Source organism: Arachis duranensis, chromosome 1 (genome assembly GCF_000817695.3).
Source record: "Arachis duranensis cultivar V14167 chromosome 1, aradu.V14167.gnm2.J7QH, whole genome shotgun sequence".
Taxonomy (NCBI): Eukaryota; Viridiplantae; Streptophyta; class Magnoliopsida; order Fabales; family Fabaceae; genus Arachis; species Arachis duranensis.
In genome coordinates this window covers 8,726,582-8,738,041 of record NC_029772.3, presented here as the reverse complement: position 1 = coordinate 8,738,041, position 11,460 = coordinate 8,726,582, and the positions used below count along the sequence as shown (strand labels likewise).

Sequence of the window (11,460 nt, the reverse complement as noted above, 5' to 3'; positions counted from 1 at the left end):
TTTCATAATTGAGATCAAGTGATCAACGGTTAAAAATCACTAAAACACCAATATACTGGTACGCTTAAAAATTTTCGGTTAGTATGGTTTATAATTAAGTTCCTTCTAGATATATTTATACTGTGCTGTCAACAAATCATATAACCGAAAAAGCAACCATATAAAAACAGCTTATTTGATTCGAAATTTTTCAATACATCTGTCTATTTTTCTCCTCATAGATTGATTGATGAAATCCTAACCTTAACCTTACACAAAAAGATACAAATTATATGAATGATAAAAGTAAGAATCATAACAAAAATTTGAAGGATAACCCCTTTTTCCTTTAAGCAATATGTCCTGCCAAGGTAAGAATCTTGACATGCTTCTTCTGCCTCAGCTCATGAGGGACAGGTCCAAAAACTCTGGTCCCAATAGGCTGGCCTTGCTTGTCGACAAGCACCACAGCATTGTCGTCAAACTTGACCTCACTGCCGTCGCATCGCCCCCTTTGCATTGCCGCACGCACAACCACACCATATACTACTTTTCCTTTCTTCACTTTTCCATTAGGATGTGCTTCCTTCACGGATGCTACTATTGTGTCGCCTAATCTCGCTCCTTTCTTACCTTTCAGAGCCTGTATACACATGACCTTTTTAGCCCCAGAGTTGTCTGCGACCTTGAGAACGGTCCTCATTTGTATGAAGGTGCGCTGTTGCTGCAGCTGCAAGGAATTGGGATGCGTTTTTTGGTAAGCAAGGATGCATATCGAATACTATAGGACGGGTTAAGCCTGCTGCTCTAGCTAATTGTCCACCCTTTCTGAGTGCGATTTCTATGTTATGTATGGCCGTGCCTAAGGGCATATCGGTTGAAGTGGATTCTTCTTTCCTTGTTTGGTCTATGTTTTCATTTTTAGTGTCTTCAGTTCATGAATAAAAAGAAGAAAACAATAGAATCTTATTTTCTGATTTCATATCCTATTTTCACTTTTCTTTCGCAAAATTTTAAAAACAAAATACACTAAAAATGAAAATAAGAGATTGAAAAAAGAAATCAAACAGGCCCTTATTACTCATAATAACATGCATATCTTGTCACTAAACAAATTTAGTCACCAATCCATATCTGGTACTTTTGCAGTACAAGGAAAAATTACCATTACTATTTTGTTCTCTAGAAGCCAAGTTCATATATACTAACCTGAGAAAAGGAATTGCTGCATGTCATCTCATGTGATGTGGTAAATAAACCAGGGGAGTTGTTGCTTAATCCACCGAACAGAGAACGACTCACTAGTTTGGTTTTTATGCATGGAACAGAAAAGATGACGAGGTGAAAATAAATATATCATCATTGAATATATTCAGTCCATGCTTCAATTGCAAAAGGAAATCGATAGGGGATTATAGCAGTGGCATGGATGTGAGCTCAACATATATCAAGAAGAAGTTAGAAAGATTATTGCAAATATACAAAATGCAGTTGTTGAAGAAGAAAAGATTATTGCAAATATACAAAATTGGCAGGAGTTCATGTTTTAAGAAATAAAAATCATTATACAATATGAAACTATAAAGTGTCCATAATAACTGCACGCTTCCCTGATAAATTGCAAGCTTTTTTTTCCCCATAGAAGCATATTATCCTTCTCATGACTCACTTTTGGTTGGTTACCAAAGAAATGAACCAGTACGAATCAACTACAAGCCACTCCATTCATAAATCATAATGAAAACGACGTTCAATGACTAAATAATTTCATTAGTAAATGAAACACAGGTTCCATTCTTTCGAATGTGAAGGCCTACCGGATACCTCAGAGGCTAAATCCTCGTCAAGTATCTTTCACTATCTCAATGATATTCATCTCATGTATATAACCATAATAACCATATGTATACTACTAAACCTACCAAAATCCTGCAAATGGAGGTTACAATTAAGCTAAAATCAATTGCTAAGAAACGATAATGTTGAAACAAATGAAAACAGTTGTCATGAGCTCAGAGATTAGTCGAATAGTGATGAGCTACTAGCAGCAACCGATGTAAACCAACAAGAATAATGCATTAAGCCAAGAAAACTAATAGTTGAGCCAGCAGTATTTTGAAACACACAACATCATAACAGCAACAACTATATAAATTTGAAAGATCGTACTCTAACTCTAAAACCATAGAAGCCCTATGCCTAAGCATCAAGTTCAAGAATAATAGAATAGTATCCTGTGACTTGTCACAAGTTTCAAGATTCATAGCTAAAAGGCAGCATATATGAATTTGTCATTCCATTCCTTCTAATAAGCTAAACTGCATACCGTAAAATTAAGCAACTTGAAATGGAAACTAATACATAGTTGCAACTTAACAGTTGGGAAAAAATTCAATTTTTTCTGTGATACACGAAATTTCAGCGCTCTATCTCAGACATGAATGATGAATCTAAATAATAAAAACAATCATTTGAAGCTCATAGAACGAAACATAACATGATTAAGAAAATTCAAGCAAAAACGAAAGAAAAAGAAGAATCAAGTGAGTTACTGTAAACGAAACAGTTAACCTTACCACGAGAGCACCTGGAAGCGAAGCTTGCAGCCATCTTCGAAATTCTATTCTTCACAGTTGAATACTGAATACTTCACTGCAGAGAGTGTAGATCTCCGACGAAGAAAAGGGTTTAACGAAACCCTTCGTCAAAACGACGTCGTTTTATTTTATGATTTATTTACTATTTTTATTTTTTTTTGGGGTAAATGAAGGTGCTGAAGCCCAAAGAACAAAAGAAAAGGATTTATTTATTTACTATTTTAATTTTTGAGAATTAAAGATATAAATTGGTACATTACACACTGAAACGCTGCGTTTCAACTCTTAACTAAAACCGAGAAGCGGAGCTGCTGTTATCTTCTTTTATTTTTCTGCTTTCCTCATTTTGCATTAGGGTTTTCGGAGGGCACAACAAAATTTCAATCACAGGGTCATCGATTTTCCCGCCACAAGGTACGACATGCCTCACAAGATTCTTATCTGTTATTGAAAATTGTAGCATTGTTTGATTGTAGAAGAAAAAAAATTTTGATCGATGTTTGATTTTCGAAGCATGTATAAGAGAACTGCATGTCACTGAACGCCTGCGAAACTTTAGATTTTTTTTTTTTTGGTGTGCTTTTGTATTATCAGTTATGTTTATTTTGAAAACTGCAGTGTTGTTTTAGGTTTAGCTGCCTTTAATTTTCAATTTTGTATTTCTTTTAAATATTCTTTGGAGCTGAGAATATTAAAGAGAAAAAGTTTATCGTATATACATATAGAGAGTTTGGAAAATTTATGACATTTCTTAGTTTTTGAGGAAACTTTAAATTTTAATATATAATCACTGAATAAGAGTTTATGATATCATTGAGCTAGTGGACTGAAATTAGGGCGAGAAAATACAGAGTGTTGCGGTATTATTCCAATGGGTTCCTCCTTGGCCAGTATTAACCATTGGAAAGAAAGAGTTGTTACATTAACAACTACCTAGGCTTATTGAATAGTATAGTAAGTTATTCCTTTTGTGCGACAATTGGATAGTGTTACGAACTGCGAAGACAAGTAATTAATTGTTTATTTTTCCTCATATAAATCTTGTTTTTCAACTGGCTCCTATCAGTTTGGAACTAAATTAAAATTTAATATCCCTGTATTTAACTTTGAGTGGAGAGAGGTTCTCTTAAAGCTTGCTTTTGAGTTTAAGTTACATTTACTTATGGGAAATGCAAATTCGAATATCCTATTCTTGAGTTTCAGTATTATTATCAATCTTTTGTAGAAGCTGATGAATGAATTACTTTTTGTATTCATTCCTTTCCATATTTGATTATCTCTTTATAATAACGTAGAAGTCAAAGATACATGAACATATCCATTTCATCACTATTTCCTTTTGGAAATGTAGAATGTGCATTATCTTATTTTCGTGTTTTATTCAATTTCAAATTATATATACTTTATAGTAGAGTTAAAATAATATATTGATTTATTTATTTTAACATAAATAATAATTCGTATATGCTAATAAGCTATCATATTCATTGCGGTTTTGTCAGTTTGAGCACACGTGCGTTTACACAGACTGGATTGTGCCAATACGCTATCCTGTTCATTATATTTTACACTCCGAAATGGAAAATGTTTGACTTGAATTTAATGCGCTGCCTTTTTGCCAGGTTCATGCGATGGATATGTCAGATGCTGTCATTGTCAAATCTAGTAGGCTGAAATCTGTTGTATGGAATGATTTTGATAGGATAAAAAAAGGAGATACCTGTGTGGCTATCTGTAGGCATTGTAAAAAGAAATTGAGCGGGTCAAGTTCCAGTGGGACATCACATCTAAGGAACCATTTGATCAGGTGTCAGAGAAGATCTAATCATGGCGTAGCACAATTCATTACTTCAAGAGAGAAGAGAAAGGAAGGGACTCTTGCAATTGCAAATTTCAATTTGGGTCAAGATCAGAGCAGAGATGAAACCCTTAGCCTTGTGAATATTAAATTTGAGCAGACACAGTTGAAAGATGAATCTGTCAATGCTGGAACTAGTACCTTTGATCAAAGACGGAGTAGATTTGATCTTGCTCGCATGATCATCCTACATGGGTATCCATTGGATATGGTGGAGCATGTTGGTTTCCGAGTTTTTGTAAAGAATCTACAGCCGTTGTTTGAGCTTGTGACATTGAATAGGGTTGAGGCTGATTGTATTGAGATATATGAGAAAGAGAGAAAAAAGATGAATGAGATGTTAGACAAACTACCTGGGAAAATCAGCCTTAGCGTCGATGAGTGGACTGCTGGCGGGAATGCTGAGTATTTGTGTTTGACAGCGAATTACATTGATGAATCATGGCAGTTAAGAAAGAAGATATTAAATTTTATAAGGGTTGATCGTTTTCACACTGAAGACATGCTTTCAGAAGCTGTCATGACTTGTCTGATGGATTGGGATATTGACCGCAAGTTGTTCTCCTTGATACTGGATAGTTGTTCTACTTCTGATAACATTGCGATTAGAATCAGTGAGAGGCTTTCACAAAACAGGTTTCTTTACTGTAATGGGCAACTATTTGATATACGCTGTGTTATAAATGTTCTTAATATCATGGCTCAACATGCTTTGGGAGCTGTGAGTGAAATAGCGGAAAAGATTCGAGAAATTGTTCGCTATACTAAAAGTTCACAAACTGTGCAGGCAAAGTTTAATGACATGGCTAAAGAAGTTGGGATCCTGAGTCAAAAGTGCTTGTTTCTAGATAATCCCTTGCAATGGAATACGACTTATTCAATGCTTGAAGCTGCCTTAGAATTCAAGGATGTTTTCATTCTTCTGCAAGAAAATGACACATCCTACAGAATCTGTTTATCTGATGTAGAGTGGGAGAGGATCAGCACAGTTAATAGCTACTTGAAGCTTTTTGTTGATGTCATTGAAATTTTCACTAGGAGCAAGTTTCCAACAGCGAACATATATTTTCCTGAACTCTGTGATGTTAAGTTGAATTTGAATGAATGGTGCAAGAACTCGGATGAATATATCAGTTCTTTGGCATTGAGACTGAGAAGTAAGTTTGATGAATATTGGGAGAAATGTAGCTTAGGGTTGGCAGTAGCAGCCATGTTAGACCCTAGATTTAAGATGAAGTTGTTAGATTATTACTACCCACAAATCTATGGTAGCATGTCTCCCGGTCGCATCGAAGAGGTCTTTGAGGGTGTGAAGGCTCTATACGATGAACATTCAATAGGCTCCCCATTAGCTTCTCATGATCAAGGTTTGGCCTGGCAGGTTGGCAGTGGGACACTTTGCTTACCAAGTTCCACTAAGGACTCCCGGGATAGACTGATGGGGTTCGACAAATTTCTCCATGGTAATGTTGAATTCAACATATTAAATTGGTGGAAAGTTCACACTCCCCGGTATCCAGTCTTATCCATGTTGGCGCGAAACATACTGGGAATTCCAATGTCGAAGGTTGTGCCAGAATTGGCATATAACAACAGCGGAAGAGTCCTTGATCGTGATTGGAGCTCGCTTAATCCTGCTACAGTCCAGGCTTTGGTTTGTTCACAAGATTGGATACAAAGTGAACTGGAAAATTAGAATTGCTTTTCCCTGCATTCAAAAATGTACATGCCAAATCCCCACTTTAAGTATCCCCATTGTAAGTTAGATCTTCTAACTCCCCATTTTGATTCTCCTCATCCTATATCAGGTTTTTGTTTAGTCCGCAGCCGTATTCAACTTAAGCAAGTTGATTTTTATGATTTAGCTTACATTATTTTTGTTTACTATTTTAGCAATCTGTGCCTCTGGTTTATTGAAACCTCGTGTCCCTTTTAGAAGAAACTTAACCTATTTGCTTGCTAAGATAGGGCTATGTATGTCTACCCTTTCCAGATGGATTGAGGTGGGAGTTTTTTGCATTGGAGTATTTTTTTTTTCTTTGGTCGATGGATTAGACAACCTCAATCCTAGGTTACACACTCACACACCCACTCACACACTAACCTAGCCACTGCTAGGATTCGAACTTGTGTGGTTTTGGATTGAGGCAAATACTTTTGCCACTGAACCACATGCCTCAGCCACAAGCATTGGAGTATTGGACTGCCTTTTGTTGAATTTGTTTTTTTGTTTGGAAATGAGGGTTGAATTTAGGATCCGACAAAATTATCTGACGAGCTATCCAAAATAGATAGGTTTATCCAACTAACCCAATCTTTTATGGGCAGTTTATTTGTTTTCTGATCATAATTGTCTGTTAAATTTTTTTGTGATTATAAATTGTAGTGTATTCTATTCTAAATGTTCTGATATGGCACAGGCAACTATTCTATCTTTTCCTTTCTTTTAATTAAATGGTTGAATTATACTTAGAATTGTATATGCTAACAATTAAAGTGAAAAAAGGAAAAAGTCTTGTACTCTCAAAATAAATTTAGGACTTGTATCATATTTACAAGATCTCATTTCTAAAAGGTTATAGCAATTAACATAGTCACTTATAGATTGGGGAATTCGAATATAGGAATCAAATAGGCACAACTGCATGAGGTTCTCCCTTGCTTGGAAATAGCGATCATAATTAAAAACGGTACACTCCTTTTGTGCGAGGAAAATCAAATCAATTCTTCATGTATAGTAATCAAATTGGTGCTACTTACACTAGTATAATTTTGAAGAAAGATTGATCAAATTTGTTCAAAGTTTGAGTAAATGGTTAAGAAGTTTGAACATGCATGGTGGTTTTGGATGTGAATGCAAGAAGTTGAAATTTGAAATTTAGGTTTGTTTGAGTGTTTGCCTGTTCGGTCATCTCTTTTGTATCTCGGTAGAGGTTTTGCTTTAGATGGAGTTATTACCTATTTGTATTTTTGACATATTTCATAGTAAAATATTTGTTGGTCGTCTTTGTGCGTGGACGGAGGCTTTAATCCGACCATGCTAATTCCTCGTGTCAAATTTTGTTTATTTTGCCTCCGCTCTCTCACTACTATGCTTAACTTTTTAACAAGTGGCATCCGAGTTCAATGTTGAGTTTTGGGACAAATTTGTTTTGAAGATATTTGAAGGATTCAGGATGATGACATTTTTAGAGATGATTTTAAGTATTAGCCAATATGGTTAATTTTATATGAAGTTTTTGTTTCTAATAGAGTTTTGTGAAGTCAAATTTGAAGCTATTAACAAATTAATTTTGAGGTGGAGATTGTGAGGATAATCAAAATCAATTCTTGATGCATGATGGCCAAATTGTGGTTGTTTACACTAGTATAATTTTGAAGAAAGATTGATCAAATTTGTTCAAAGTTTGAACAAATGATTAAGAAATTTGAATATGCATGATGGATTTAGATGTGAATGTAAAAAGTTAAATTTTGGAATTTGGGTTTGTTTGAGTGTTTGGTCAGTTCTTTAATATCTCAATAGAGATTTTGGTTTAGATGGGGTTGTCACTTGTCACCTATTTATATTTTTAACATATTTCATAATAAAATATTTGTTTGATAAAATATTTGTTTGAGATCTTTTGTTTGCAGGCATTAGGGGTGTTTATGGTCCGATTCGGTCCAAAGATTCGCTCTGGCCTCGAATTTTTTAGGGGCTAATTTGGTATAATTTTATCGGGTTTAGAGTCAGATAAATGTCTTAAAAATATATCCAGTCATTATTTTGAGCCGGGTCCATGTCATTGTTCGGGTCACCCGAGCTCGGCCCGGTAGCCCGGTCATTATACACAATTAATATTTTGTGTTATTAGTGATGGATAATAGCTATTCTTATGTAGAATTTAAGTATTGTAAACTTTAATATTTTGTGTTATTAGTCATTATAAGACTATAAGTTAATGTTTTATGTTTAAAATGCATAATATTGTGTTATTTGTATTGATTTAAATATTTGGTGTTATTAGACAATATTAGTATTAATTGTGGTTATGCTTTAATTTTAGGGAATGATTGGTTCTTGTTATATTTTTCTAAGTAAATTTTACCATGTCAAATAATGGTTGGAGTCTCGGAAATTTGGATATTTTCACATGCTAGCTTACAAGAAGGTAATGTTAACGGTCCGATTTTTACCCGGTATAATCGTGGCCCGAAAGTGTGTAGGTTTCATCGGGTCTAGAGCCGGGTTCGGATCTAACGAATAGGTCCGGTATATCTTTCGGGTTAGGTTTGGGTCACATCAAACCCGGTTTTACCCGACCCATGAACACTCATAGTAGGCTTTTAAGTTAAATCACGTTAATTTTTGGACTAATTTTTTTTATATGAAAAAAATATTGATGTTTTTGTTAGAAATGGGATTATTGGGTGTAATTATAGATTGGTGAATTTTGTAGGTGAGAAGTCAACACGTGGGGGGTATTGTAACAAGTGGGGGGTGTGTTGGACACGTGGTAACATTCCAACCAACACGTAGGGGACGTGTTGAAACACGTAGAGAGCGTGTTGAGTATTTCCACAATAATGTAATACACTTCAAATGTTAATACTCAAACAAAATACCACCTCCACTTTCATATTAAAAATAATTTCTGTAATTTTTCTGTGCCAAATTTTGTTTATTATTCCGCTTCCGTTTTCTCACTGCTCGGCTTAATTCTTAACATTTTGTTTGACAGCAATTTTATTAAATTCTGGTAAGCATGTAACCAATAAAAAAAAGTGAGTAATCCCTATCCATTAGATAAGATCTCACACTATTAAAATCACCATTGATTATTGGCCTATCACTCCTCTTTTATTTCACAATTCAAACAAAGAACACACAAGTTAAGAAAAATAGAAATTCTGGTATAAAATTGTATAGTTAGAGAATATTACTCTCATCGACCTAAAAAAAAGAGAAAATCTTCAAATATTAATATTATACTAATTTGCTTTCTTAAAGTTACATTACTATTAAGGGTAAAAATATGGGGTAAAAATAATGCTATTTAGATATAGTAAATAGGATAAATATTTTAAAATATTAAAATCATAAATGGGGACACTTGATAAAACTGCGGATGAATTGTATTTCGTTTCTTGTCTCCATATTCTTATATATCAACTTTTATTTCCTAAAACATATGAAGGTAAATGTTGGAACCTGAAATAAATAAGGGCAGAAAACCTATTGCTTTTACATATGCTTTTTTTTTTGGAAAGTCTTTAATGTAAAGAGTTTTAGTCATCATTGTTAGCACTAAATATTCTGAGAAAAAGGAAAATTATTTGGTGGGGGTGGGGGGAACTCATTACTTTTTCACGAAGGACCAGATGATAATATAAATAAATAAATAAATAAAAAGATAAAAGAAGAAGGAAAAAAAAAAAAAAGAAGAAGAAAGATAAAAGTTGGGTTTTCGAATAATAATGTTGATTTGTACAATGCAAGTTATGTGCTTTTTATTTACTTAAACTTCAATGAACATATAGTTAATTTTTTGTGGAACAAACATACAATGATTTGGTAAGTTCAATTCGGTGCTATTTTTAGATGATGCTTAATTAATACAGGATTAAAATGAAAATGGGAGAGTAAAGTTTGGCGTGTTTGTTCAGGTAAGTAATTAGAATGGAAATTAACAATTCTAAAGAGATTAGAGAATAAGAATTCCTATATTACTTTTGTGGGAAATGTAGAAAACGATATAAATCGTCGATATGTTCAATCCAACATCAAAGTCATTAATTTCATTTGCCATGTTAGAAAAGAAAAATTGGTATGGACTAATTAAGGGTTGACCCGGTCAATATTTTGAAGTCAGCTCAACTTCTCTATTTTCATACTTGGACTTTGAAGTAAGAATTTTTTTTATTAGACCCAAAAAAAAAGAATTAGGGTGAATTTGGTTTTTTTTTAATCATTTTACTTTTTAATTTTTAGAATTCGTAAAGAAAAAATAAAAATCATAAGTGGAATCAGAAAATATAATTTTGTTATTTTAGTTTTTCTTTTAACTCTAAAAATATCAAAAATAAAATATACTAAGCTTTAGTTTCTTCTTACAAGAAAATTTTCACTTTTTATTTTTTATATTGAGTTGATAATGATATTTTTTTTTGGATTATAGACTGTTGAGATGATAATCTCAAACATGACACTATTTAATTTGGGGTATAAAAATAAGATTTTTTGAAATGGATACAAAAATCAAAGCTTTCAATTTCTAAAATCGGACTTTTCGATTTCTACTTCAAATAAATTAAAAAAATATAATTGAGATACAAAAATTGAATTCAATAATTTATATACTTTAGATAATTTTAAAAACACTCAAAATTACAATATTAAGTATATCACCTATTTTATATTCACCAAAACAAAAATTACCCGAATTTTTCATCTGCCATATTGTTTCAATTGAATTGAAGATCTCATATATGAGGACGGTGTAAGTTTAGAAGTTAATTAATTTGCCATTTGAAGAACCTGTTATTGCATTGTATGGTTGTTGTCACTTTCTACCACCTTAGTTTTTAGTAGAAAGTATAAACATCATCAGGCTATAGCTAGTTGTGGTCCCTTGCCTAGTAGCATCTTAATTAGGGTTTTGAATTGTTGGTAACAACTGTAAATGGTCACATACAACGAATTAGCATTTTAATTAACATTTTGGTGTTTGGTAAAAAAAAAAATTACGAAGTAATAAAAAAAATAAAACAGAGATATAATCTCTAAGTAAGATATTTTAATTGAAAATTCGATCATAAAATTAATTAAAGAAGTGACAAAATTACCTATTTACTCGAGTTTAAACTCTAAAATTATAAAAATTATTTATTTTTATAAAAATATTCACTTATACACGTACAGTTGTGCACACGCACACACACGCATGTGCATGTTTTAGGCCTGCATATAAAAAAAATGTTTTTTTATGAGTAAAAATAAAATAAATTTTTTTTATGTGTGTCTAATATATAATAATTCATTTT

General features: G+C 33.0%; 2 protein-coding genes across 2 annotated transcripts; one reads left to right on the top strand and one right to left on the bottom strand.

Moving 5' to 3' along the window:
- Positions 1 to 173: 173 nt before the first annotated feature.
- LOC127745456 (50S ribosomal protein HLP, mitochondrial-like) lies at positions 174 to 2,714 on the bottom strand. The gene is made up of 3 exons (XM_052258186.1): positions 2,556 to 2,714; positions 1,189 to 1,280; positions 174 to 709 (listed from the first exon to the last, which is right to left on the bottom strand). The coding sequence occupies exons 1-3, from the start codon at positions 2,587 to 2,589 to the stop codon at positions 329 to 331; spliced, it is 507 nt and encodes a 168-aa protein (XP_052114146.1). The 5' UTR covers positions 2,590 to 2,714; the 3' UTR covers positions 174 to 328.
- A 155-nt stretch (positions 2,715 to 2,869) lies between these two features.
- LOC107477700 (zinc finger BED domain-containing protein RICESLEEPER 2) lies at positions 2,870 to 5,897 on the top strand (the record flags this gene model as incomplete). Its single annotated transcript, XM_016097759.3, is given in 2 exon segments — positions 2,870 to 2,990; positions 4,199 to 5,897. A coding segment is annotated over 1 exon segment (1,690 nt), but the record flags the coding sequence as incomplete, so codon positions are not given.
- Positions 5,898 to 11,460: the final 5,563 nt, after the last annotated feature.

Excerpts from the sequence above, each read along its gene's own strand:
- LOC127745456 (XM_052258186.1), bottom strand. The coding sequence starts at position 2,589 with ATGGCTGCAAGCTTCGCTTCCAGGTGCTCTCGTG. Across the intron at positions 1,281-2,555 it reads CGCTTCCAGGTGCTCTCGTG|TGAGTCGTTCTCTGTTCGGT; the intron begins GTAAGGTTAACT and ends AAACCAAACTAG. Across the intron at positions 710-1,188 it reads GCAGCAATTCCTTTTCTCAG|CTGCAGCAACAGCGCACCTT; the intron begins GTTAGTATATAT and ends AATTCCTTGCAG.